The sequence below is a fragment of the Hibiscus syriacus genome, unplaced genomic scaffold, assembly GCF_006381635.1.
Source record: "Hibiscus syriacus cultivar Baekdansim isolate YM2019G1 unplaced genomic scaffold, ASM638163v2 tig00112261_pilon, whole genome shotgun sequence".
Classification (NCBI taxonomy): Eukaryota; Viridiplantae; Streptophyta; class Magnoliopsida; order Malvales; family Malvaceae; genus Hibiscus; species Hibiscus syriacus.
This window is the reverse complement of record NW_024063289.1, coordinates 770,232-795,376: the sequence shown is the minus strand read 5'-3', so window position 1 is coordinate 795,376 and position 25,145 is coordinate 770,232. Positions and strand designations below refer to the sequence as shown.

General features: G+C 32.9%; 1 protein-coding gene across 12 annotated transcripts in view; it reads right to left on the bottom strand.

Annotated features, from left to right (window-relative positions):
• Window positions 1-24,943, bottom strand: part of LOC120176957 — a 33,723-nt gene extending 8,780 nt beyond the window's left edge. For 2 of the 12 annotated variants that reach the window (XR_005521367.1, XM_039183238.1), the window contains exons 1-8: window positions 24,815-24,938; window positions 23,892-23,971; window positions 23,723-23,788; window positions 23,537-23,618; window positions 23,371-23,448; window positions 23,162-23,221; window positions 22,954-23,058; window positions 1,427-1,537 (exon numbers count right to left, since the gene is read on the bottom strand). Coding sequence is in view for 10 of the 12 variants with exons in the window: in XM_039183238.1 (XP_039039169.1) it covers window positions 1,427-1,537; window positions 22,954-23,058; window positions 23,162-23,221; window positions 23,371-23,448; window positions 23,537-23,618; window positions 23,723-23,788; window positions 23,892-23,914 (525 nt within the window). In the remaining 2 variants the exon portion in view is untranslated. The other 10 variants (XR_005521366.1, XM_039183232.1, XM_039183233.1 and 7 more) reach the window with 9 other exon arrangements.
• Window positions 24,944-25,145: the final 202 nt, after the last annotated feature.

Sequence of the window (25,145 nt, the reverse complement as noted above, 5' to 3'; positions counted from 1 at the left end):
GGAATACAACCTGCTAAATAAAGCACAACACTAAATGGTCCAACAAAACTAAAAGGAAGTTCTCAATGGACTGAATATTTAGTTTGTGTAAATCACACTTGGAGAGGAAAAGAACAACATAGCCTATGAGCGACATGAAAAAAACTATAGTCCTGATAACATGGTCTTAATTATGCAAAGAACATATAATGCCCTTCAAAGCCTCATTTTATGAAACTCCATTCTATTCATATGTCCTTCCTATAACTCATATGCCTTTCAAAGCTAAGTCTGTAGTATAAAGGCTTAATGTTAGCTGAACTGTCCTTATGATTTCAAAAGATTTAATGATTATCTAAAAAATAAGCCTATAATAGCATTTAAGCTGAACATGTCGTAAATAGGGTCTTGGTGGTTTTATTTTTACACCTTGTACTACAATGCAATGCAATCAGACCATGCTTGTTTAATTGACAGTTACCCAATAGACCAAAAAAAAGATACAAGGTACACAAGAGGCAAATCGATGACCGTAGCCAAGGGATGTTCTTAAACTGAAAATAATCATAGGAGGCCATAACTCATAGGAAATCAAATGAGAACCTTTGAGAGATTATAAATGGTGAGCAGCGAGTATAAATTTCACTTAGTAAGTATATGGGTAAAGTTCTGTAACTTGTGCAAGTACCAGCTTGTCCTGCTTTTGCTACTTGTTTTCACTCTTAAAATTTTAATGGGGGAGAAGTCAGATAGAATTAGGGTGTAATTGAGCCGATCCCAAACAGTGGCAAGCTCAAGCTTCAGCTCAACTCAATATTCGGAGTTCGATGCTCAACAAAAACTCGATCGAATGTCAAAAAATAAGGTCAAGCTCAACTAGACATATAATCAAGCTACTCAAGCTTGATTACCAAATTTTTACTCGAACTTGATTAAACTCTTTTTTATTTATGCTCGTGCTCGAGCTCAAACCCAAATTGTCTTTTGCAAGTAAAATAAGGGTATTTATGTAATTTAAATAATATAAAATATTTAAATTACTTATTGAAAAGCTCGATTAGGCTTGCAAGCCATTCGAGACGAGTATTATGGTGCTTGAATTTGACTTGATCTATAGCTCACTGTACTTGATCTCGAGCTCGGCTTGTTTAATACTAAATTGAATTCAAGTTTTTTCAAGCCCAACTAGAATAGCTTGTGAATACTAGTCTGATTTACACCCTAGATAGAATGCACAACGGTGAGCACTTGACAATACAGTTTCTTTTAATGTGACCTGTGCATGACCCTCAGTCATCTGATGGGATTAGTCAAACAGAATTTTACTAAGAATCAGGGGTAGGCCTAAATCAGTACTTCATATGGCCTTATCAGTGTTATTGAAACCCAATGACCATAAGCACCTAGTTGCAAAACAACGAAAACCAACATTTTATCAAGTTCATACCTTTACACTGCTGGTAATGGTAGACGCATTTACAACGTGGGGCCAAAGACCATGTTCAGCCAATAGCCCAAGCAATGATGACATGAAGATGTATCTCTCATCCTCCGCAGCCTGAGAAAAGTGATACCGTTAACAACTTCTTTTTACAAGAAAAGGGAGAGAATAGGAATGCAAGAGAGCAAGCAAGAACATTGCAAAAATACAAACACCCACACGAAAACAGACTGAATAGTTAGAATTTTCCCTTGAAACTCAGAAATTTTGACAACATGGCTTGATATCTAGACTCTTCCAAATACCCAAAGTGCATACAGGCGTAACACCTTGTACCCGTTTAAGAGAACACTTAGAAAATCACCAAGTTGGTTTGGAGTCACTGGAAAGTTGTTCAATATGTACCAGCTAGAAGATTCCATGACTATTATGACCTCTCTGATGGGTAGTGAGCAAATTGTAATTACAATGAAATAGCACTACCTTAACAATAACTACTTTTTTCACAAATTATATCACATGCAATTCTCTAGCCATATGGTCAACTGAGTGAGTGAATCTTTCTTGTAACATAAGCCATCAATGTGATGATAACAATAAATTTGGTTTTACCCCGTGGGGAACTGTAGCCTGTCCTCTAATTTGTGCATACACTTGTAGCAGTAAATGGCAATGAAAACAGGTATTTACAAAGGTTACCATGCAAAAGTGACTCCACCATTTGTGCATACACTTGTAGCAGTGAATAGCAATGAAACAGGGATTTATAAAGGTTACCATGCAAAAGTGACTCCACCACCCTGTCCCCCAAATGACATCCTGTTCACTATGTTGTTTCATTTCATAGAAAGATTTCTCTTCATCAAATTTATAAGCATCTTAAATAAACGATATAAAAAGCGCAAGGGCGAGACTTGGTTTTAAAAGGCGTGCCCGAGGCGCAGCCAGGCACTGAAGATGGCGCCCGCCAAGGATGAGGCGAGGTGAGAGACACAAGAGGCGCATGCCTCTGGGCTTTGGGCGCAAGGCGCAGAGCCTTTACGCCTTTCGTTTTTAGATTACTATTTTAATAAATTATTATATTTTAATATTAAAAACCCAACTTACAAAAAAAAAAACCACTCACGATACAATACAATCACCAAACATAATCCCTAATATCCTTTCTCTATTGCACGTCTCTCACCACCGTGATTTTCTTCTTCACTGGCCGTCACAACCGCCAACACCGACCAGGTAGTTCTCCTTCTCTTCTCCTCGGCTGCTCCTTCTCCTTCTCTTCTGTTTGCACTGTCTGTCTTCTTCTCCGGATGAACAATTGTTTTCAGTTTCCTTCACAACTAGGGTAGTGCCACCGACCAGGTAGTTCTTTGCTCTAATAATAATAAAATAAAGCTAATCTATAAAATAATAAATTGATAGAGTAAATAGGATAGTGTCACCGTATGTCCCGCCACCACCGCCACCACCGTGATTTATCGATTATTTGAATTGTAAATATATGTTTCAAACCATGTAATTGTGCATCACTGTAAATTATAGAAGGTGAATCCCCATTCTTAAATTTGTCAATTGTCATTTACATAAGTCAGGATTAAAGATCAACTAGAGACTGATAGAAAGCTTAATTTTTTTTCTCTTTTCTGAATATGTGGTGATTGAAACTATTCCAATTGATGGATCAACTATGTTGCTAAGCATATTGAGTAAACATTTTGGTTTAGTGAGGTATCATCGCAGCTAGAACAGGTCCATTGGCCAAATCACAACTATTAGAGAGCATATTTAGTGATTTAGTCCATTACCTTCAAACTCAAACCTAGAAAATTATCATCTCTGCGGAAAGTTTTTGAGGCTCCGTAAGTTTTTACTGATTTGCAGAATAAGGCTTTGGCAGTTTAAGCTTAGATGGCTTCAGCAAAGATGTCAAATATTATTATAAAAGAGAACATATTTTATTTTCAGAAAGAGACACTATGTTTCACCTTTAAATCATGAGTCAGATTTAAATTTTCTTCAAGGTCACCTTTTCTGCGAGCTAATTCATTTGAAGCAGAAGTGATGGATTCATTTTGCTTTTCATGAATTGCCTGTAACACAAAAATGTTGTTATATCAGTTTGTGTAAAATCCTAGTCATTCCATTACAATAAACAAAGAATTAATGCATAGAAATGTGGAGACTATAACGTACCATCCGCAAGTCAGAGAATTTCCTCTCCAGCACACATTTTTCATTCAGCAGCTGCAATTCCTGAGACCATACAGATTAATATGATTCTATGTATGTCAATCAGAAATGTTAGAGTCTAACACACAATCAAATTAGTTGGAAGCATTTTGCATCCAAAAGGAAATAGAAATTAATCTACATGCAAGCAATAGCCTTCAGAAATGTTAAACCTTCACACATGCAATGGCAATTTGTTCACGAAGATGTTGAATCTCCTCTTTTTGAGCACCAACTCGTAAATGAAGTTCCTGTTCATAAAATTTATGTGAGGGAACCACACAAAGCCTCATCATGATTCTAGATTCCACAGTTGGTATGTTCAGAAAGTTCTAGTACCTTAGCCTCTGGACCTTGAAAATCATAATTTCCATCTTCTTTTGATTTACTTGGAGCAAGATGTGTTTCAGAGCTGTGCCTGCTTAACAAGACAATACTTACTTGAAATGATAACAAAACAATAATACTTTACATAGAATACTCATGGAAGATTGTTAAGTAAAAAAAAAAATGGACCTAGTTAAGGAACTACCTTTTAAGAAATTCGGAGTCCTGTGCTTTAAACCCATCACTATTGATCCCATGCATCGAGTACTCACTAGAAGACATCACATTGTTAGTATAGGTGCTCTTCAAGATAGGCTTTGATTGCACCAGAGCTAGTATTTTTTTCCATCATCACAAACAAAAGCCCACACTGTACCTTCTTTTATTTTCCTGTTCCATATTTCATTGTCCAGAATGTAAAATGGTTGTGCATGACAAGAATACCACTTTCCAGAGCCGCGAGATAATGAATATGAAATAAAAATAGTCAGAACTGGATCCAGATCCAAGACCCAGCAAAGTGATATTGGAACGTATAACAATTTTCTGATTTTATTTTTCTTTTCTTACCAAGAGTTCATCCGTTAATTTCAACAGTTTCTTTGTTGGAGGGGGGGGGGGAATTTATTAACAATCATTCAATATGCAAAACTATGGATGATCACAAATTAGTAAGGCCTATCAAGTATAAATGATAATATACATGAATTACAAAAATCCCCATTAAACAAGGCCACTCCAATTTCCAGAGAGCACACAGTTGATTGTAGCATGAAGAAGTAATGATCCCACCGTTCAAAGGGCAAAAGATGCTGTTCTCGTTCCTCCATTCCAAGCACATCCTTCGAAATTCAATTCCGTAACAGTAATTTTCATTTTAAACAGCACAGAATCCTGTTTTGGTATTTCCACACATGACAGACTAGGCAAACGAAGTGCCTGACCGTAACTAAGACTAAAAACCCAGAAACTAATGAATCCAAAACCGCGGCAACAACAATACAATATAACTATCTAACCCAGAAAACTTAATTTTCTCTATTTTTTTCAGAAACTTAAATCAAAAGTAAACTTCATTAACACTTTATAACCAGAAACATCCAGCAGTGTTTAAATCCTAGAAGAGCCTTTAAAGAAAAGCTCCATTGTGCAACAAAGGGGAAATAGCTAAAAACTAGGGAAAATTCATGTAGCTATATAAACTTGAGTAACAAATAAATTTGTCCAATAATCTCGGATCTGAACAATAATTTCAAAAAGGAAGGGAAAGCTTCAATCATTTTTACCTGAGTTGGGATTTAATTATTTTGTCTGAATCTGCCCCCAATTAGAATGGTAAAGAAACCATTGGATTTTTGTAAGGGCAAAGTGAAAGCTCTTTAAGCGAAAAACAAAATAGGGGACAATAATAGGATTTTGGTTGTACGAGGTGGTTAAATGCTGCTGGTCGTTAGACTTTTCTTTTTTATCTTCTTTTTTTACTAGTGTGTGAAATAAGAGGTTTTGAATTACGTAAACGGTGTGGACAGACTACTTAGTAAAGTCTTTTTTAGGGTAAAGTGTCTCGTAACCAGTTTTCGTCCGGTATAAATTTTTACTTAGCAGAAAAAATGATATAAATAAATGGATTTTAAAATAATTTGAGAGTCGTCATCGGCCTTTTAGGTCAAGTAGATCGAATACCTAAAAATTATCTTTTAAAAAAGTTTTTAAGAAAACACAGTTAAAAGATAAACTGATATGTGTTTTAACTAAAAATTCGTTCTTTTTAGAAATAAAAAGGGATTCGTGGTCGGTTACGTTTAGGGAAGAATTAGCACCCCACAACGCCCAAAATTAGTACCTGTTGATTATAAATTATCTCTAATAATAGAATTTAAGAATTCGAATATGAATTTAAGAATTCGAATATGAATTTAATTTACATTCGTGTTATTTCAAATTTAATATGATATTTATTAGGAAAATATTATATATATATATATATATATATGGTTTTGTAAATATGAGATTTATTTATTTAAAAATATCAGAAAATGATATCTAGTTACTTTAAGACTTTATTTTCTTTAATATTAATAAATAAATAAATATTAATAAGAATATAATAATTTTACTAAAAATAATGAAGTAAATATATATTTTTATAAGCAGAATATTTATTTATTTTTAAAGTATCATAATAAGACATCCAGTTATTTTAAGACTGCATTTTCTTAGTATTTAAAAAATAAATAAACATTAAAATGTAATAATTTTTCCTAAAAATAATTTAAATAAAACTAACTTATAATATTTATAATATTTAATTATTTAAAATACCAGAATAGGACATCCAATTATATTAAGACTTCCCTTTTCTTTAATATTAAATAAATAAAAATTATTATTTAATTAAATATATATTTATATGACTAAGATGAAAATAATAACAAAATAATAATTAAAACATAAATAAATAATAATAATAATAATAATATAATATTGCAAATAAATAACAATCAAAATAAAAGAAATTAAACTTATAAAATTAAATTGTAAAATATATAAAACTTATGGTCAAAATTAAAATTAAATTATAAAATATAAACAATTAATGGACATAGTTATAAATATTATGTAATGTAGACATTAAAAGTCTAATTTGACACTAAATATTAATATGGAACAAAAATAAATTTAATAAAATTATAAGGGACTAATCATAATATTTACCCTAAATTATTAATCGGGATTAAAATGTAAAATATTAAAACTTAAAACTATAATTCAAAATATTAATATAATATGTACATTAATAATACAATTAATCCTTAACTAATATATATATAAACATATATAATCAATAGCAAGAATATAAATAAAATAAAATAAAAATACCAAATTAAAAGACATATAAGTTGATTTTAGTGGCTAAAATGGAGGTTTATAAACTTCTAGTGAGTGCGCGTATGGTTTAACCATACGAGACTTTACACAAATACCCCCCAAAATGACGTCGTTCGGGAGGGTATTTAAACCCTTTTAAACCGACCCTAAGGGCCATTGTTTCATTTTCTCTGGTTTTGCTTCTCTCGAGAGAGAAGCTCCCATTTTCTCTCGTCGGAGGAGAAAATCGACCTCCATTTTCGACGCCAATCGCCGCCGCCGGCCACCACCTATGGCGACCGAAAAATTAAAAATACACTCAAAATAAAGCCCTAAACCTCCCCAAGCACCGAATCCAGCCTTAGTTTTTCTTAAAACACTCCCAATCCGAGTAGATCTACAATAATACCTTCGATATTTCGAAGGTTTTGGAGACGTGGGGAAGGTCCGGCAGCTGTGTAGCTTCCTCGGTGGTAAGTCTTCTTCTCTCTTTTCTCTTTGCTTTTGATTTGCTATTGTGGGTATTGTTTGGTTAGTTGTCGGTCTTCCTCTTGTTCTCCGTTTTTGCTTGCTGTCGTCCTATCTTGCTGGGTTCTCTCTTTGCATGTGGTCGATGGCTTTTATAGCCATCGACGGTGTGGCTCTCGGATCGGTATGATGGGTAACTTTCGGTGAGTCACCATGGCTATGGTGGTGACTCACCATAGGCAACAACGTGGATGGTCGGAGTCGTGGCAGCAGAGCTTCTGGAGTCTTTGGTTGGCGTCGTGGCAGCGGTGGAGCGTCTGGTTGGAACACTTGGCATCATAAGCGTCGGCAGTTCATCTTTGGTCCAAGGCGGCGCCGCGTGGTCCCTAGGGTATCATAACCATAGGGTTTCCCTCTGGAGGCTTCTGGACCGTTGGATCTTGCCAGATCCAACGGCTGACATTGAGGCGGCTGACTACTAAGATGATGAAAACCCCATAAGGGTTCTGCTGGGCCTGAACTGGATTGGACCGGTTAGGCTCCGGGATTTGTAATATATTTGGGCTTGTATTTTTTTATTTAATAATAATAATAATAATAATAATAATAATAGTAATATGATAAAAAAAATTAATGTCTACAGCTGCCCCTCTTTGTTCATTCTTGTGTTAATAAGAATAAAGCAAAGACGAAAAAGACAATAATTTTTTCATTTGGCTTCTTTTGAGTAGGATGAAAATGTTGAAAACATTCTACCGAGAGGTCTTATGAATAGCCCTGAGGTCTTATCATCTTGCATTGTAGGTCTTACAGATGTCCCAGAGGCTTTAAGATCTAGAAACCTTTGAAAATCAGTTTCTTAATATCTCATTTGAAAACATCCTGCACTGTATGTCTTATGGATAACCCAAAGGTTTTGAAAACATCATACACTGAAGGGCTTACAGATGACCCGAAGATTTTGAAAACATCATGCACTTAAAGGCTTACAGATGACTTGAAGGTTTTGAAAACATCATGCACTGAAGGGCTTGCAGGTGACCCGAAGGTTTTGAAAATATCATGCACTGAAGGGCTTATAGGTGACCTGAAGGTTTTGAAAACATCATGCACTAAAGGGCTTACAGATGACTCGAAGGTTTTGAAAACATCATGCACTGAAGGGCTTACAGATGACCCAAAGGTTTTGAAAACATAATGCACTGAAGGGCTTACAGATGACCAGAAAGTTTTGAAAACATCATGCACTGAAGGGCTTACAGATGGCCCGAAGGTTTTGAAAACATCATGCACTGAAGGGCTTATAGATGACCCGAAGGTTTTGAAAACATCATGCACTGAAGGGCTTACAGATGACCCGAAGGTTTTGAAAACATCATGCACTGAAGGGCTTACAGATGACCCGAAGGTTTTGAAAACATCATGCACTGAAGGGCTTACAGAGACCCGAAGGTTTTTGAAAACATCATGCACTGAAGGGCTTACAGATGACCCAAAGGTTTTGAAAACATCATGCACTGAAGGGATAACAGATGTGGGAAATAGTTTACTAAGTAAGAAACTATGGAAATCGTTTTCTTACTATTCAACAATTTCATTTTTAGAAAAGATTAAATGAGAAACTTTGGAAATTGTTTTCTCATTGAAATAACTTGTTGATTGGGTAACATGTCCCATTTTTAAAATAATGTTTTTTTTGTGGATTGCGTCCATCTATTCCTCAGATATTTGCGTGATTCCTGCATTTGAGGTTTTGAATTTTACCTTCTTCTTGTAAGGTATTTTGCGTCATGAATCTTCTTTTTCATATGAAAATCTGAAGAAAAAAAACTTATGTTTGAATGCAATCAAATGTATCAATGTAATGCATTGTCTATTGTGCAAATGATGTTCTTATGAATGCATGAATGTTGATGTAATCTTCATTTGTCTTCAAAGTGGTGAACTCGGTCTTCCTTCACTTGATCTTTTATTGCCAGGGTTACCTTTGGATATAAGTGTAGCAACTTATGCTATAAAGCTTGCATTTCTGAAGAACCATCTGATCAACTTGTATCTTTGTATCTTCTTTGCTTGCATTAAAATCTCAGAAGAAATGTTTCATTTATGGAACTCTTGTCATAGTCAGAATTATGACCTTTATGCCCCATTTTGTATTGGATAAAACCAACTTTCTTTGCTTGGACTTGTGTAAAAATCCAATAAGGCTTTCATCTTTAAAAAGAGAATCTATCATCTTTGAAAAGAGAATCTATCATCTTTGAAGAGTGTGTCTATCATCTTTAAAGAATGTAGATGTAGATATGTTAAACTCGGCAGAGATTAATTAAGAGATCAACGTCTGTTCTAATTTTACTCTTGAAACACATCATAAGGAGGATTTATCCCAATTCCTTTCAGGTCTCCACATCTAATTAGATCTCGAACAGGGAAACTTGGACCATATCATGTCGAGATGCTTAACAACAACCTGTCGTTCAACATTAGTTGGCTCCACTAGTTTCTTATTGTTAAAATTCATGCTTCCCTTATGTGGAAAGAAATCTTTATCATATCTCACTTTTGACCTTGGGGTTGAAGAAGTCAAACATTATCTCATATCAATAAATGAAAATACCCTATGATAGCAATATTTGTCCAACACCATAATCACTGGTTCGTAAAACATGTGACAATTCATCCTTTCTCGTGGCTTATGCCTGGATTTTTGTAAAGCTTTTGATAACACATTCATCCTTTCTTGTGGCTTCTGGCCAGATGTTCGTAAAGTATTTGACAACACGTTCACCTTTTCATGTGACTTTTGCACAGATGTTTGTAAAACATATTCATCCTTTTCTGTGGTTTATGCTCAGATGTTTTGTAAACATTTGACAACATATTCATCCTTTACTGTGGCTTCTTCTCAGATGTTCAATTATTGAAGCCCTTTGCATATTGTTCAAAGTTTTTGTATGATGTTACAGGACCACTTGAGAACAAAATTCAGTGGGAATACAAGTAAGATGTTGGCGTGTTTCATGACCAAAAAGTTGGTCAAATTCACAAAATATGCCAGTGTTGAATTGAATAAGAGACACTAATTGATCTTAATATCATCTCGCACAAGGCAAGTGTGATACCAATCACGTTTTCTTCCATAATGAGCATTATAGGGAGTAGAAACACATCAGCTATATGATCCATATAATACTATTACTACTATGCATCACACAAGCTGAGGTAAGCATCATGGTATGGCTAAGAAACTTCATCTCAGAGCTCAAACACCCCTCTAGCCTACTTAAGATACCTTTGAGTACATAGGTAAAATATGGAATAACATCAGAAATGTACACTTGGTCCCTCGGATTTATGGGGTAAGATAGAAGCTACATCATAAACGTACACCCTACAAACTTACTCTGTTGAGTCTTGGGGCATCTGTACCCAGTTGGCAAAAGAAGTTCTGTGGCACTGACTAGTATATACCAGGACATACTAAAAAATAAGACAATTGCCCAAAAGTAACTAGGGTATCCTTACTATTTCTCGAGTGTCACACAAAGGCTAGTTTTATGGCATCCTAACTATTACTGTTTCTAGTTGTTACTGTTAATGTTTCTATCTGTTATTATTACTGTTACTATTTTTAACTATTATTATTTTAGTTTCTAGCTATTATTTCACTTGTTCTCCCATATAGAATGCTATAAAGGGTTTAATTAATCAGTTACTATTGATAATCTGTAATGATATAGTTATATGTTATTTAAGGGTACTTTAGTCATTCTCTGACTCTAGAGAAATCTATATGCTATTTGAGATTTCACGATGATTATTGTGTTTACTATTTACTGATTTTGGTTTTGGTTAGCTTGATATCTAACTCGGGTTCATTTTTGGGCGGCGATACTCTATTCGTTATGTAAACTTTCCCTCAAATTTAATAAATAATTGCACGTCTAACAATCTTAGTCATTATTGCGGTTTATGACACTACTATTTCATATATGATTGCTTGGTCATACCTCTCGACAGTACACCTTGTGCACTGATCATTCTTTTATAAATATCTATTATATGCTTACTAAAGATTCTTAGACGTATTACTCCTTCTATGGTTACACTGGTTGTAACCCACTCCTATGAGTGTCACCGGGCCCGTTTGGCCATTTACGCCCTTCACAGATTAAGTCTTATCCTTACGGACCACCCGTAGCCCTTATGGATGTTAACCGGGTCGAATCTGATCACACAAGGTGGGTAGTATTGATACTCTAGCTATAGTATCGATACCCTAGGGTCAAGTATCAATACCCCTATGAGTATCGATACCAAAAATGCATTTTTTGCGAAAATGGGGCCTCAGTATCGATACTTCTAACTTGAGTATTGATACTGTAGGGACAATATCGATACTCACCCAGACAGTATCGATACTTCCTCTGAAACCCTAATTTTAGCCCTAATTGAACAAGTATCGATACTGTTAATCCCAATATCGGTACTTAAACCTTGAAACTAATATTTTAGGCTCATAAAACACCCAAAATCATCCTAAATGACTTGGTTTGGTTCTTAAATTTATTATGAAGCTTTAGTAAGTTGCTTAGTATCTTTAAGTGTAATAAAAACATTTCCTTAACACCTGAAACGTGATTTAATCTTAAATCAAATTTAAACCATAATATGCTCAACTACACAAATCTTAGCAAATTCTTGAAATTTATGAAATCTTAATACTCCAAAGGATTAGAAATACACTACCTTGCTAATTGAATCCCGAAATAGAGCTCCTTTAGCTAGAAATAATCCTCCACCATGGCTTGGATGATAAAGCCCCTCTTTTTCTTATAGAATAAAATATAAGCTTGTATTTTTACAACTATGTTGCTAGGGGTTTAATTAGGACGAATTTTAATATAGAATAGGCTAAAAAAATCTTACCTTTTCTATGGCTAGGAGAGGTAGAAGAAGGAAATGAGAAAGAGGAGAAATAAAGAGAATGACAAGATGATGAAATAAAATCATTCATCTTTTTTGAAATGGGCTAATTACTTTGCTGGTCCCTCATAATCTTTCTACTATGCGAAATCTCCTTTTTATGGCTAATTGGGCCCAAGTCCAACCCAATTCAACTTAATGAATTAAATTATAAATTACGAGGTCTACTTACCTCTCGGGTAAAACTCGAAACTACTAGCCTGAAATTTGGGGTATTACAACTATCCCCTCCTTAAAAGAAATCTCGTCCTCAAAATTTACCTAGGCTAAAAGCAACTTACTCTTTGGTCAAACACTGAGGAATCTCGAAGTGCTTAAACATTTTTCAAATTTGATTCTTAAGGAATAAGTTCTCATAGTATGAAATGTTGTTTGGTACTCGCAAAATCAATATATGATTTTCTAAGGGCACTATCAGCGCTGAACTTTAAGCATAAACCTTTAAGAAGAACAAAGCTAAAGAATTCACATTTTTACTATCTGATACTATACGCTTGGAACGTTCCTCAAGGATGAAGATACTTCAATAATCACTACTATCGATGAATCCTTCTTTGAATAATCTTACACAATTGAGTTAATTCTATGTATAACCTGATAACCTATTTTTACTGCTGAACATAGGCAACTCGTCGTGATATACCTTAAGATCTTATGACGCTGACCAAAACTATCTCAATATTGACTACTGAAAATATGATGATAAAGCTCAACTTTCTAACGTCCAGATCTACATGTCTGCTGCGGAACTCTGATTTAATATTCATCAACAGTACCTGATTGTTTCTCATTTACCTTATGAATTATATACGCTCTACTCACCTGATCGAGAGTATTGTATGCTCACAACTTCAGCCACTTATCGAACGAAAATAACAACATCTGGCTTTCCCGGAGAACATGCCTCACAAAGTGGAGATCTATCACAATCACACTCTGACTAAGGATTTTGGGACTCTGCATCTAATACCCACTAATGCTTACCCCTACTGAGCTATTCGATGATGGATATCGTTAGTCATATGATGCTTAACAAACTTGATTTTCTTTAATTTGAAGCACCCAAAATTTGTGATACTATGCATGCTGCGTACTGTTAGGTGTGACATATAGGTCGCGCTCATATACCACACGAAGACACCCTTGACAAGGCTTGGATCACTTAGATGATTCACTAACTGTTCATGAAAGAAGACATCCAAATGATTTCTGAGGTTTTACTTGACCTTGAGACTCAAAACTCAGTGTAACACCTACAGTACCTCTAGAATATGGGGTGAAATTCCGAAACTACTACATCGAAATATACACTAATCTAACTTACTCTTTGCTAGTAGTTGGGGCGTCTGTGCCCAGTTAGCAACTAAAGTGCCTTGGCACTTTCGGAGACATATTCTAAGATTTCTAACAACATTGTGATTATTATACTGACAAGAGCAACCTGAGTACTCTAAACACTTTTATTGAGATATCTACCTCCAAGACTAAACGTGGGATTTCTAGTTCTCTACGAGTCGATCGTAGGAACCCTCTACTGATGATGCAAAGTTGTTCTTATAGTCTTTTATCTGACGGTACCATCAGAAAGGTGCCATATTTTTGTTAGTGACCAAAATGTAAAATTTGAAAGTTTGGTTACCAAAGTATAAAATTAGGAAAAGTTTAAGGACCAAAGTGGTAATTTTCCAAAAAAGAATTTTTTTTTTCAATAAATGAATAGTTCACTCCCAAGAATGAAGTTTTTGTGATAATCGTATTTGTGATGTGGAATTTGTGTTAAAAGCTACAAATTGTTAAAGTTTGATAAAAATTCAATAAATCGGATCAAACAAAAATTTTGAGAAAATTTGAAGAATTTTAAATTCAGCATAGATTTATTATTTTCATGTTTTAAAATGATGGAAAAAATGTGGATCATTGGATTTGAGAATTGATTTCCATGTTCAATTTGGATCATTGGATGAAAATGGCAAGATTGAAGTTTTTGGAAAAGAGCATGGGCAAAGTTGTAAAGGGTAAATTATTTTGTTCATATTTGACTTTGGGAAGATAATAAGTGTTATGTGTTGGTATGGAGGTAATTATCAAGTTTCATTAATGGTAAAATTGCAATTTCCCATTAAATGAATTTTAAATTCATTTAAGCTTAATAAATGATAAATTAACATGAAATTAACTAGAAATTTCATGAAAATAAGGCATTCTTCAAGCTCCATTTCATGCTTCTTCATACCCTAGGTAAAAGAAAATTTTATTTTTCATTTTCAAGTAATTTCCTTATGTTTTTGGATTATGACATGAAATAGAAAATTGTTCTATTTTGATGAGCTTTATCATTTAGTACCAATATTGCATGCTAATCTTGCTTGAGTTCAAATATCCCAAATTCTATGGTTTGTGTTCATATTAGGGTTTAAGGAGATGATGTTAGATTTTGACGTTATTGATGTTGTAGAATCATTTCCAAGCTTCATTGATGATTAAAACCACCTATACATGCTTGTAGTAGGTTCGACCTAAACCTTAGTTTGGGGAAAGTTACATTTTGATGAACTTTAGGGGTTTGATTGTATAGGATTTGAAATGTTAATTAGAGGTTGATTTCATGCTAGAATAAAGTGAGAATCATTGAATTTAAAACCCTTATATGATAAACCTCAAGGAAAATATTGGGGAAATTTTTTGAAAATTTTTCCATGGCTTAGAAATGATATTTGGAAGGTTCTACAAGCCTTAGAAAATTTTTCGGACCATTTAGTAACTTTCAAAGTTGGGGGACCTATTCGATAATTTTGAAAAGTTATGAGTAAATGTGTAATTACCCAATAGTTGATGTACATTACTGGAATTTTATTTTTAAAAGGCTGAAATTGATGTTAGAATGTGAAATTGGACTATTTTGGGAAGTTAGCGAAGTTTGAGCATCAAATGGTAAATATTGAGAAAGTTAGCGACTTAAGTAGTAATAATGGCATTGTTGAGGTATTGAGCTGGAAATTAGATGCTGGAATTTTATTTGAGCTATTTGGGGCTTAGAATGAAGAAATAATGGCAATGGATCATTATGAGTAAAAAGGAAAAATTAAGATGAATTCTAGAAGAATTCAAAATAGTAGTACTTTTGAGTATTATTATTGTGCTTAAAATGTTAGTAAGAATAATAACATGTATTTTATATTTGTATATGCTATGCATTGATGCTTGTGTAAACCGTGATCAAACTCGTGATACAAGCAAATCGAAAGGCAAGGAAAAAGTCCAAGAATAATCGGATATCGATAGTAAGGCATAATAGTGAGGCATACCAGGTGAGTGCATTTTATTATGAACTTATATGATGTGAGGAATACTTGCGATGAATCAACCTCGAGTGTTTTACTAAGAATGTTTTTAACGCATTCTAAAATATTTTCTTAAAGTTTTATGAATATGATTTTAATTGAATAATTTTAGGGTATGAACTACCCTAAAACAAATGGATGTGTTTCACACTATTTAACATTTATTAATACTTTGGAATAAATGTTTAATCTGTGATTTGGATATAATATCCTATTGTATGTACATTGAAAGTAATAGGTGCAATTGTAATACCTTGATTAAGGTGGTTATTGATTGATTTCATTTAATGTATTATTACGTTATTGTAGTAGTACATTTGTTGTACTATGGCACTAAAACAGGGTGCAATAAATGCACTAATACTGGAGTACACAAATGTATTAAATTAGATCGAGCGATTAATACTCCACCTCGTGACATGCGAATTGTACTAAAGGCTCTCAATGCACATACAATGGACTTTTTTTTATAATCATATACCACTCATTTATCAGGAGTATTTGTAGATACCAACATATTAAAATATCATATAAAATGCATTAGGCAATATATACCCTACATAACCCATTTTCACAAATCATAGGTATATCATGGAACATCAGTTATCACTTTCCTTTTTGACATATGAACATGATATTTCATCACGTGATAAATACCATGATTATCAAGCCAAGATAGTGGAGTTAGTTTATTTCAAACATTTAAAATAACATATAACATAAGAGTAGCATATAAAGCATAATTTTTGTCAGTTTACACTACCCTCAAAGAAATATTATTCTGTATTAATCTACATGCTTAAAAATTATTATTTTTATATCGAATAAAAATCTAACAATATAATACATTTCTTATAGTTCCATTTGTACAATTTATGGTGAATTTTCAAAGCTGACTTACAGAAGCTATTTTGAGCAGAATATGTTGCCTTTCTTTCAGATCCATCCTCAATTAAAAATTAATATCTTTTAGCATACTCCTCAAAATAAGTATCTATGATATACGAATCCAATGGTATAAAAATTATTCTCTAATAATTTTTGTAGAATTTATGGTGATTTTCTAAACTTACTGTTTCGATCACAATTTAGGCAGATTTCACTAATTTGCATCCTTAGCTTATTCCATAATTCTATTAGCTTACCAAATGAGCATATATGCATACAACACAAATCACATATCATTTAGGAGTCACTTTTTTCCATATTAACTCCTTCACTGGCTCATCGCAAGCTGATGTTTGTTCGATAACATAAATACAAACTAAATCTGCACTCACATGTTGTCCTTAGCTTGCAAACTTCCTTAGAAATTCACATTCATCCTTAAGCTTCTCCTTAGCTTTAATATTGCTTGATTTTTATTTCAATCATAATCTTGTGAAGCTCATGTCCATGGCTGATTTTCAAGAAGAATTGTCATGAAATTTCTAGTTAATTTATGTTAATTTGTCGTTTATTAAACTTAAATGAATTTAAAAATCATTTAATGGGAAATGACAATTTTATCATTAATGAAACTTGATAATTACATCCATACCTTGGTACATAACAATTATCATCTTCCAAAGTAAAATATGAACAAATTATTTTACGCTTTACAACTTTACCCAGGCACTTTTCCAAAAATTTAAATCTTACCATTTTCATCCAATGGTCCAAAATGTACATGGAAATTAATTCTCAAATCCAATGCTTTATATTATTTTCCATTATTTTAAAATGTGGAAATAAATATTTCCAACCTCTAATTTACCACCCTTAACATTTTCTCAAAATTTCTATTGGATTCGATTTACTGAATTTTTGTCAAACTGTAACACTTTATAGTTTTTAATACAAAATCCGGATAAATAATATAATTTTCTACTAAAATGCCATTATGAGGGTGAACTATTCATTTTTGGGGACAAAATACCTAACTTTTGAAAATTACCCTTTGGTCCCTAAACTTTTCCAAACTTTATACTTTGGCTACTAAACTTTCAAAATTTATATTTTTGGTCACTATATGAAATTTTGGGGTGTTACATTTCGTATTTGAAAACCAGTAAAATTATTTTTCTTTAAATAACATGATTTAATAATAAAACATATAAAATATATAAAACTTCATTTCACTACTAACATATAAAATACCATTTATGTCTATCACATAGTAGTTTAAGTTCACTTATAAATATAATTCTACAAACCATATTTCAAATATTCCTACTAGAGCATCATAACATAAATAAGTACATGCCAACTAGTAGTATCAATGTCTAGTGATGTCATATTGTTACTGATGAGGCGACCCTTGACAGATGATATCAACTACACTCCTCACTCTGAATGTTCTCTATTACCTACGTGTGAAACAATCAGACGCTAAGTATTCACTTAATGAAGCATTATAACAAACCAAGGTCAGATAAAATATAAATAACTTAATAAAATCAAAAGAGTATAATAGTCAATCTGAGTACTAAAATCCATTCACATCCTAATGTATGACGGATGAGAATGCAAGGTGTGTAAACCTCAATGAGTTTATATAACATGAACCTAAGTGCTCAGTAGGAGTATAGGTAGTATAGTACACAACAACACTATACTGATAAATCATGATGGTGATTCACAACGTCTAAACATTATGACACAACGACTTCACACATATAGTGCCAAGAGTACACAAATGTACTCATACATGAATGTAAGAATGCACTAAACAGGATCGATCGATAACCACTCTACTCAAGGTATGTCAAGTGCACCTATAACTCTGAATGTACATACAACATGCTTTTATATCCAAATCGCATATTAAACATTTATTCAGAACATCAATAGATGTTGAAATGTTATAAAAATCCATTTGTTTTAGGGCAATTTATACCCTAAAACCATTCATAAAATCATTTTAATAAAACTTTATGAAAATATACCATAATAAGATTCAAAATCCATCTTTTCAAAATCACTCAAGGTTGAAAATCATCATTTTCATCATATCATATACATTTATAATAAAACAATGCACTTACCTGGTATGCCTCACTATTAAGCCTTACCATCAATATCAGCTTATTATTGTACTTTTTCCTTGCCTTTAGATTTGGTTATATCACGAGTTTGATCACGATCTACACGAGTACCAATATACAACACATACAAATATAAAATACATGTTATTATTCTTTCTAACATTTTATACACATAAATAATACCAAAAGTACTACTATTGTTTATGAATTCTTTTAGAATTCATCTTTACCTTTCATTTTTATTAAAATGGTCCCTTGTCATTTTTCTTTAATTCAAGTCTCAATCAATTTAATTAAATTTCCATCATTTAATTTACATCCCAATAGTCAACAATTTCACTATTACCACTTAAATTACTAACTTTTCCAATATTGGTCCTCAAACTTGTCAACCTTCGAAAATGGTCCAATTTCACATTCTAACATCAAATTCAACATTCTAACATTAAATTCCAGATTTGTGAATTATCTATTTCATAATTGCACATCAAACCCTTAACTTTTTATTATTATCAAATAGGTCCCCCAAATTTCACAAAATTACTAGTTAGTCCAATTAACATACTAAAGCTTGTAGAATCCTTCAAACATCATTTCCAACCCTTATAAAATTTTCCATAATTTTCTCACCATTTAACCCCATGGTCGAAAAATTTAGGGTAGGATTCCAGAGGTTTCTAATTTGATTCAAGCATGAAATCAACCTCTATTCAACATTTCAAAGCTTCTACAACTAAACCCTAACATAATTTAATCAAATCACAAACTTTCCCAAACCCTAGGTTTAGGCCGAATATAATAGAAGCATTTATAGCTGGTTTTAATCATAAAAAAAGCTTGAAAATGATTCTACAACATCAATAACCTCAAAATCCATCATCAATTCATAAAACCCACCAAATTTAGGAACTAAGAATTTCAAACAATACTAGCATGCATAATTGGTACCAAATGATAGAGCTCTTCGAATAAATCAATTTCCTATTTCAGGCTTTAATCCAAAAAACCTAAGAAAACTTCTAAAAAATGAAAATAAATTTTCTCTTACCTAGGGTTGGGACACACGACCATGTATCTTGAAGATGAGAAAAGTCTCATGAAATTTCTAGTTAATTTCATGTTAATTTGTCATTTATTAAGCTTAAATGAATTTAAAATTCATTTAATGAGAAATAACAATTTCACCCTTAATGAATCTTAAAAATTACAACTACACCAAGCCACATGTTAATTATCATCTCCCCAAAGTCAAAGATGAACAAAATATTTTACCTTTAAAACTTATCCCATGCATTTTTCCAAAAATTTAAATCTAGCCACTTTCATCCAACTGTCCATACTGAACATGAAAATTAATTTCAAATATAATTATCTATAATACTTTTCATTGTTTTAAAATGTGGAAATAATATTTCTAAGCTTAATTTATCACCCTTCAAAATTTCTCAAAATTCCGGTTTGATCCGATTAATTGAATTTTTCTCGAACTTTAACACTTTATAGCTTTTAACCCAAATTCCGAATCAAAAATCTAATTCCCACGAAAACTTCATTCTTGGGGGTGAACTTTTCATTTATGGAATAAAAATTCTTTTTGGGAGAATTACCACTTTAGTCCCTAAACTTTTCCTAAATTTATACTTTTATCACTAAACTTTCAAAATTTATGTTTTGGTTACTAACCAAAATTTGGGGTATTACAATTCAACCCCTTAAGAAAAATTCACCCTTGAATTTTTAGAATGTACCTGGAGTAAAAGATATGGATACTGCTTTTTCATGTCCTCTTATCTTTCCTAGTTAGCTTTCTCGACTTTGTGATTCTGCCAAAGAACTTAGACTAGAGGGATCGTCTTGTTCCGTAGTTCTTTGACTCCTCGAGCTAAAATATCTATTGGTTATTCTTCATAGGTCAAATATGGCTGAATCTCTACTTCCTCTGGGATGATGACATGCGAAGGATCTTATCGATACTTCCTAAGTATCGACACATGAAAAACATTATGAATCTTGTCAGAATCTCGTAAGGTCCAATAAATCTCGAAATCAGTTTTCCTTTGCGTCCAAACCGTAATACTTTATTCCAATGATACTTTAAGAAACACTTTATCACCCTCTTTATATTCAATCTCTTTTCTCTTCAAGTCCGCATAAAACTTATGTCGATCGGAAGCTATCTTAAGATTACCTTGGATAACTTTCACTCTATCTTTTACTTCTTTCATTAAATCAGGGCCAACTAGATCTTGATCTTTTAACTCGAACCAGTTAATGGTGTTTGACATTTTCTTTCTGTATAAGGTTTTATACGGATCTGTATTATTGCTCGATTGATAGCTGTTGTTGTAGGAAAATTCTAATAAAGGAAAATACTTTTCCCACGATCATTTGAATTCAATTACACATGCCCTTAGCATATCTTCCAAAATCTAAATAGTCCGCTCGGACTGACCATCATTCTCCAAAATGGAAAACCGTGTTGAAATTAAATCGAGTACCTAAGGCTTTATGCAACAACTTCCAAAACCTTGAAGTAAAACTTGGATCTCATCAGATACTATTGATACAGTCACTCCATAAAGTTAAACTATCTCATTTATATACAAAACATACTCTATCTGAACTGGAATGAAGTGAGTTGTCTTGGTTAATTTGTGTGGACAACACCTGATCAAAACTTTCCCAACTCTTTTCTTATTTCAAAACAAATTTGTTTACACTAATATTTTCTTTTAAACTTTTATTAATATACTCATACTTATATTAACTTTAAAAACATATCATTATAATTTATTATTTATAATAAGAAAAGATATAAAATATTAACTAAATCAGAATTTATATAATTTTTAAATAAAATAATAAGAGAATTCATTAATTTACTTTGAAATTATTAAAATTATTCAGTATATTTACATATAATACAAATAGTGTGCCTCGCATACAAAAGGAACGCGCCTGCTCCTACGCCTAGGCTCTAGGATTTTTTGCGCCTCGGTGTGCCTTGCGCCTTTAAAAACCAAGGGGCAAAACAATGGATCCTAAATATTGATAAATTCTTTTACAAAAAAGGAACAATACCTATTTTTATTATCTCAATGTCTTAAAAGAATTAACCATAAGTGAAACATGAGACAAGATCTAGCGCTTCTAAATAAAACCTACACTATTTAGAGAAAACCCCTGATTGTAATTTGGCAAACCACAAAGTAGAGTGGTAATCAGGCAAAAGGAGATAGAAAACTGAGAGAGGAAAGTTCATTTAAAAAGTAGGATGTGCCGATGGAAAAATATGAAATTAAAATCAATTTTTTAAATAATGAGACAACCAACAGAATTTTCGTTGTTAAGGATTCATATCTTTATAAGACAACATTTTCGTCGCTAAGCTGTTAAACTTACTACCACTCTATTCTATATTTATATTAGTTATTGTTAGGATTTTTAGAATAAACACTTTATAAATGAACAAAACTCCACAGAGAACTAAAATTCTGGGGTGAAAGTCGAATAATATGATTTGGGAAGATGAACACATTAAGCCAACTATCAGCTGCACCAACAGGTGACTTGATTTGTTTAAGAGATCCCCCGCCCCCCAACTTGTTGAATTGGTTTCGTATTTTATCTTTTGAGCTTTGGTCAAAAGATAACCAGCAAATTAACACACATAATTATCACGGAAATAAATTATGTATAAATACAACTATTCCTAGTATATCATGTTTTCTAAGTTCTTTTTGTCCTTGAGCTTGCCTGTAAATTTATCGAATATTTGAATTGTAAATATATGTTTCAAACCATGTAATTGTGCATCACTGTAAATTATAGAAGGTGAATCCCCATTCTTAAATTTGTCAATTGTCATTTACATAAGTCAGGATTAAAGATCAACTAGAGACTGATAGAAAGCTTAATTTTTTCTCTCTTTTTGAATATGTGGTGATTGGAACTATTCCAATTGATGGATCAACTGTGTTGCTAAGCACATTGAGTAAACATTTTGGTTTTATTGAGGCATCATCGCAGCTAGAACAGGTCCATTGGCCAAATCACAACTATCAGAGAGCATATTTAGTGATTTAGTCCATTACCTTCAAACTCGAACCTAGAAAATTATCATCTATGCGGAAAGCTTTTGAGGCTCCATAAGTTTTTACTGATTTGCAGAATAAGGCTTTGGCAGTTAAAGAGAACATATTTTATTATAAAAGATAGCTTCAGAAAAGATGTCAAATATTATAAAAGAGAACATATTTTATTTTCAGAAATAGACACTATGTTTCACCTTTAAATCATGAGTCAGCTTTAAATTTTCTTCAAGGTCACCTTTTCTGCGAGCCAATTCATTTGAAGCAGAAGTGATGTATTCATTTTGCTTTTCATGAATTGCCTGTAACACAAAAATGTTGTTATATCAGTTTGTGTAAAATCGTAGTCAATCCATTACGATAAACAAAGAATTAATGCATAGAAATGTGGAGACTATAACGTACCATCCGCAAGTCAGAGAATTTCCTCTCCAGCGCACATTTTTCATTCAGCAGCTGCAATTCCTGAGACCATACAGATTAATATGATTCTATGTATGACAATCAGAAATGTTAGATTCTAACACACAATCAAATTAGTTGGAAGCATTTTGCATCCAAAAGGAAACAGAAATTAATCTACATGCAAGCAATAGCCTTCAAAAATGTCAAACCTTCACACATGTAACGGCAATTTGTTCACGAAGATGTTGAATCTCCTCTTTTTGAGCACCAACTCGCAAATGAAGTTCCTGTTCATAAAGTTTATGTGAGGGAACCACGCAAAGCCTCGTCATGATTCTAGATTCCACTGTTGGTATGTTCAGAAAGTTCTAGTACCTTAGCCTCCGGACCTTGAAAATCATAATTTCCATCTTCATTTGATTTACTTGGAGCAAGATGTGTTTCAGAGCTGTGCCTGCTTAACAAGACAATACTTGAGATGATAACAAAACAATAATACTTTACATAGAATACTCATAGAAGATTGTCAAGTAAAAAAATTGGACCTAGTTAAGGAACTACCTTTTAAGAAATTCGGAGTCCTGTGCTTTAAACCCATCACTATTGATCCCATGCATCGAGTACTCACTAGAAGACATCACATCGTTAGTATAGGTACTCTTCAAGATAGGCTTTGATTGCAGCAGAGCTAGTATTTTTCCAACATCACAAACAAAAGCCCACACTGTACCTTCTTTTATTTTCCTGTTCCATATTTCATTGTCCAGAATGTAAAACGGTTGTGCATGATAAGAATACCACTTTCCAGAGCTGCGAGATAATGAATATGAAATAAAAATAGTCAGAACTGGATCCAGATCCAAGACCCAGCAAAGTGATATTGGACCGTATAACAATTTTCTGATTTTTTTTTCTTTTCTTACCAAGAGTTCATCTGTTAATTTCAACAGTTTCTTTTTTCTTTTTTTGGGGGGGAGGGGTAATTATTAACATTCATTCAATATGCAAAACTATGGATGATCTCAAATTAGTAAGGCCTATCAAGTATAAATGATAATATACATGAATTACAAAAATCCCCATTAAACAAGGCCACTCCAATTTCCAGAGAGCACACAGAACTAGTTGATTGTAGCATGAAGAAGTAATGATCCCACAGTTCAAAGGGGGAAAGATGCTTTTCTCGTTCCTCCATTCCAAGTACATCATTCGAAATTCAATTCCGTAACAGTAATTTTCATTTTAAACAGCACAGAATCCTGTTTTGGTATTTCCACACATGGCAGACTAGGCAAACGAAGTGCCTGACCGTAACTAAGACTAAAAACCCAGAAACTAAGAATCCAAACCCGCGGAAACAACAATACAATATAACTATCTAGCCCAGAAAACTTAATTTTCTCTAAATTTTTTTCAGAAACATAAATCAAAAGTAAACTTCATTACACGTTATAACCCGAAGCTTCCAGCCGTGTTTAAATTCTAGAAGAGCCTATAAAGAAAAGCTCCGTTGTGCAACAAAGGGGAAATAGCTAAAAACTAGGGAAAATTCATGTAGCTATATAAAATTGAGTAAGAAATAAATTTGTCCAATATTCTCGGATCCAAACAATAATTTCAAAAAAAGGAAGGGAAAGCTTCAATCATTTTTACCTGAGTTGGGATTTAATTATTTTGTCTGAATCTGCCCCCAATTAGAATGGTAAAGAAACCATTGGATTTTTGTAAGGAAGGGCAAAGTGTTTAAGCGAAAAACAAAATAGGGGACAATAATAGGATTTTGGTTGTACGAGGTGGTTAAATGCTGCTGGTCGTTAGACTTTTCTTTTTATCTTCTTTTTTTTACTAGTGTGTGAAATAAGAGGTTTTGAAGTACGTAAACGGTGGACAGACTACTTAGTAAAGTCTTCATTCAACTTTTGAAATTTATAAATTATTCATCAATATTTTGATTTTGTTATAAATTAATATGTATCGTTAATTA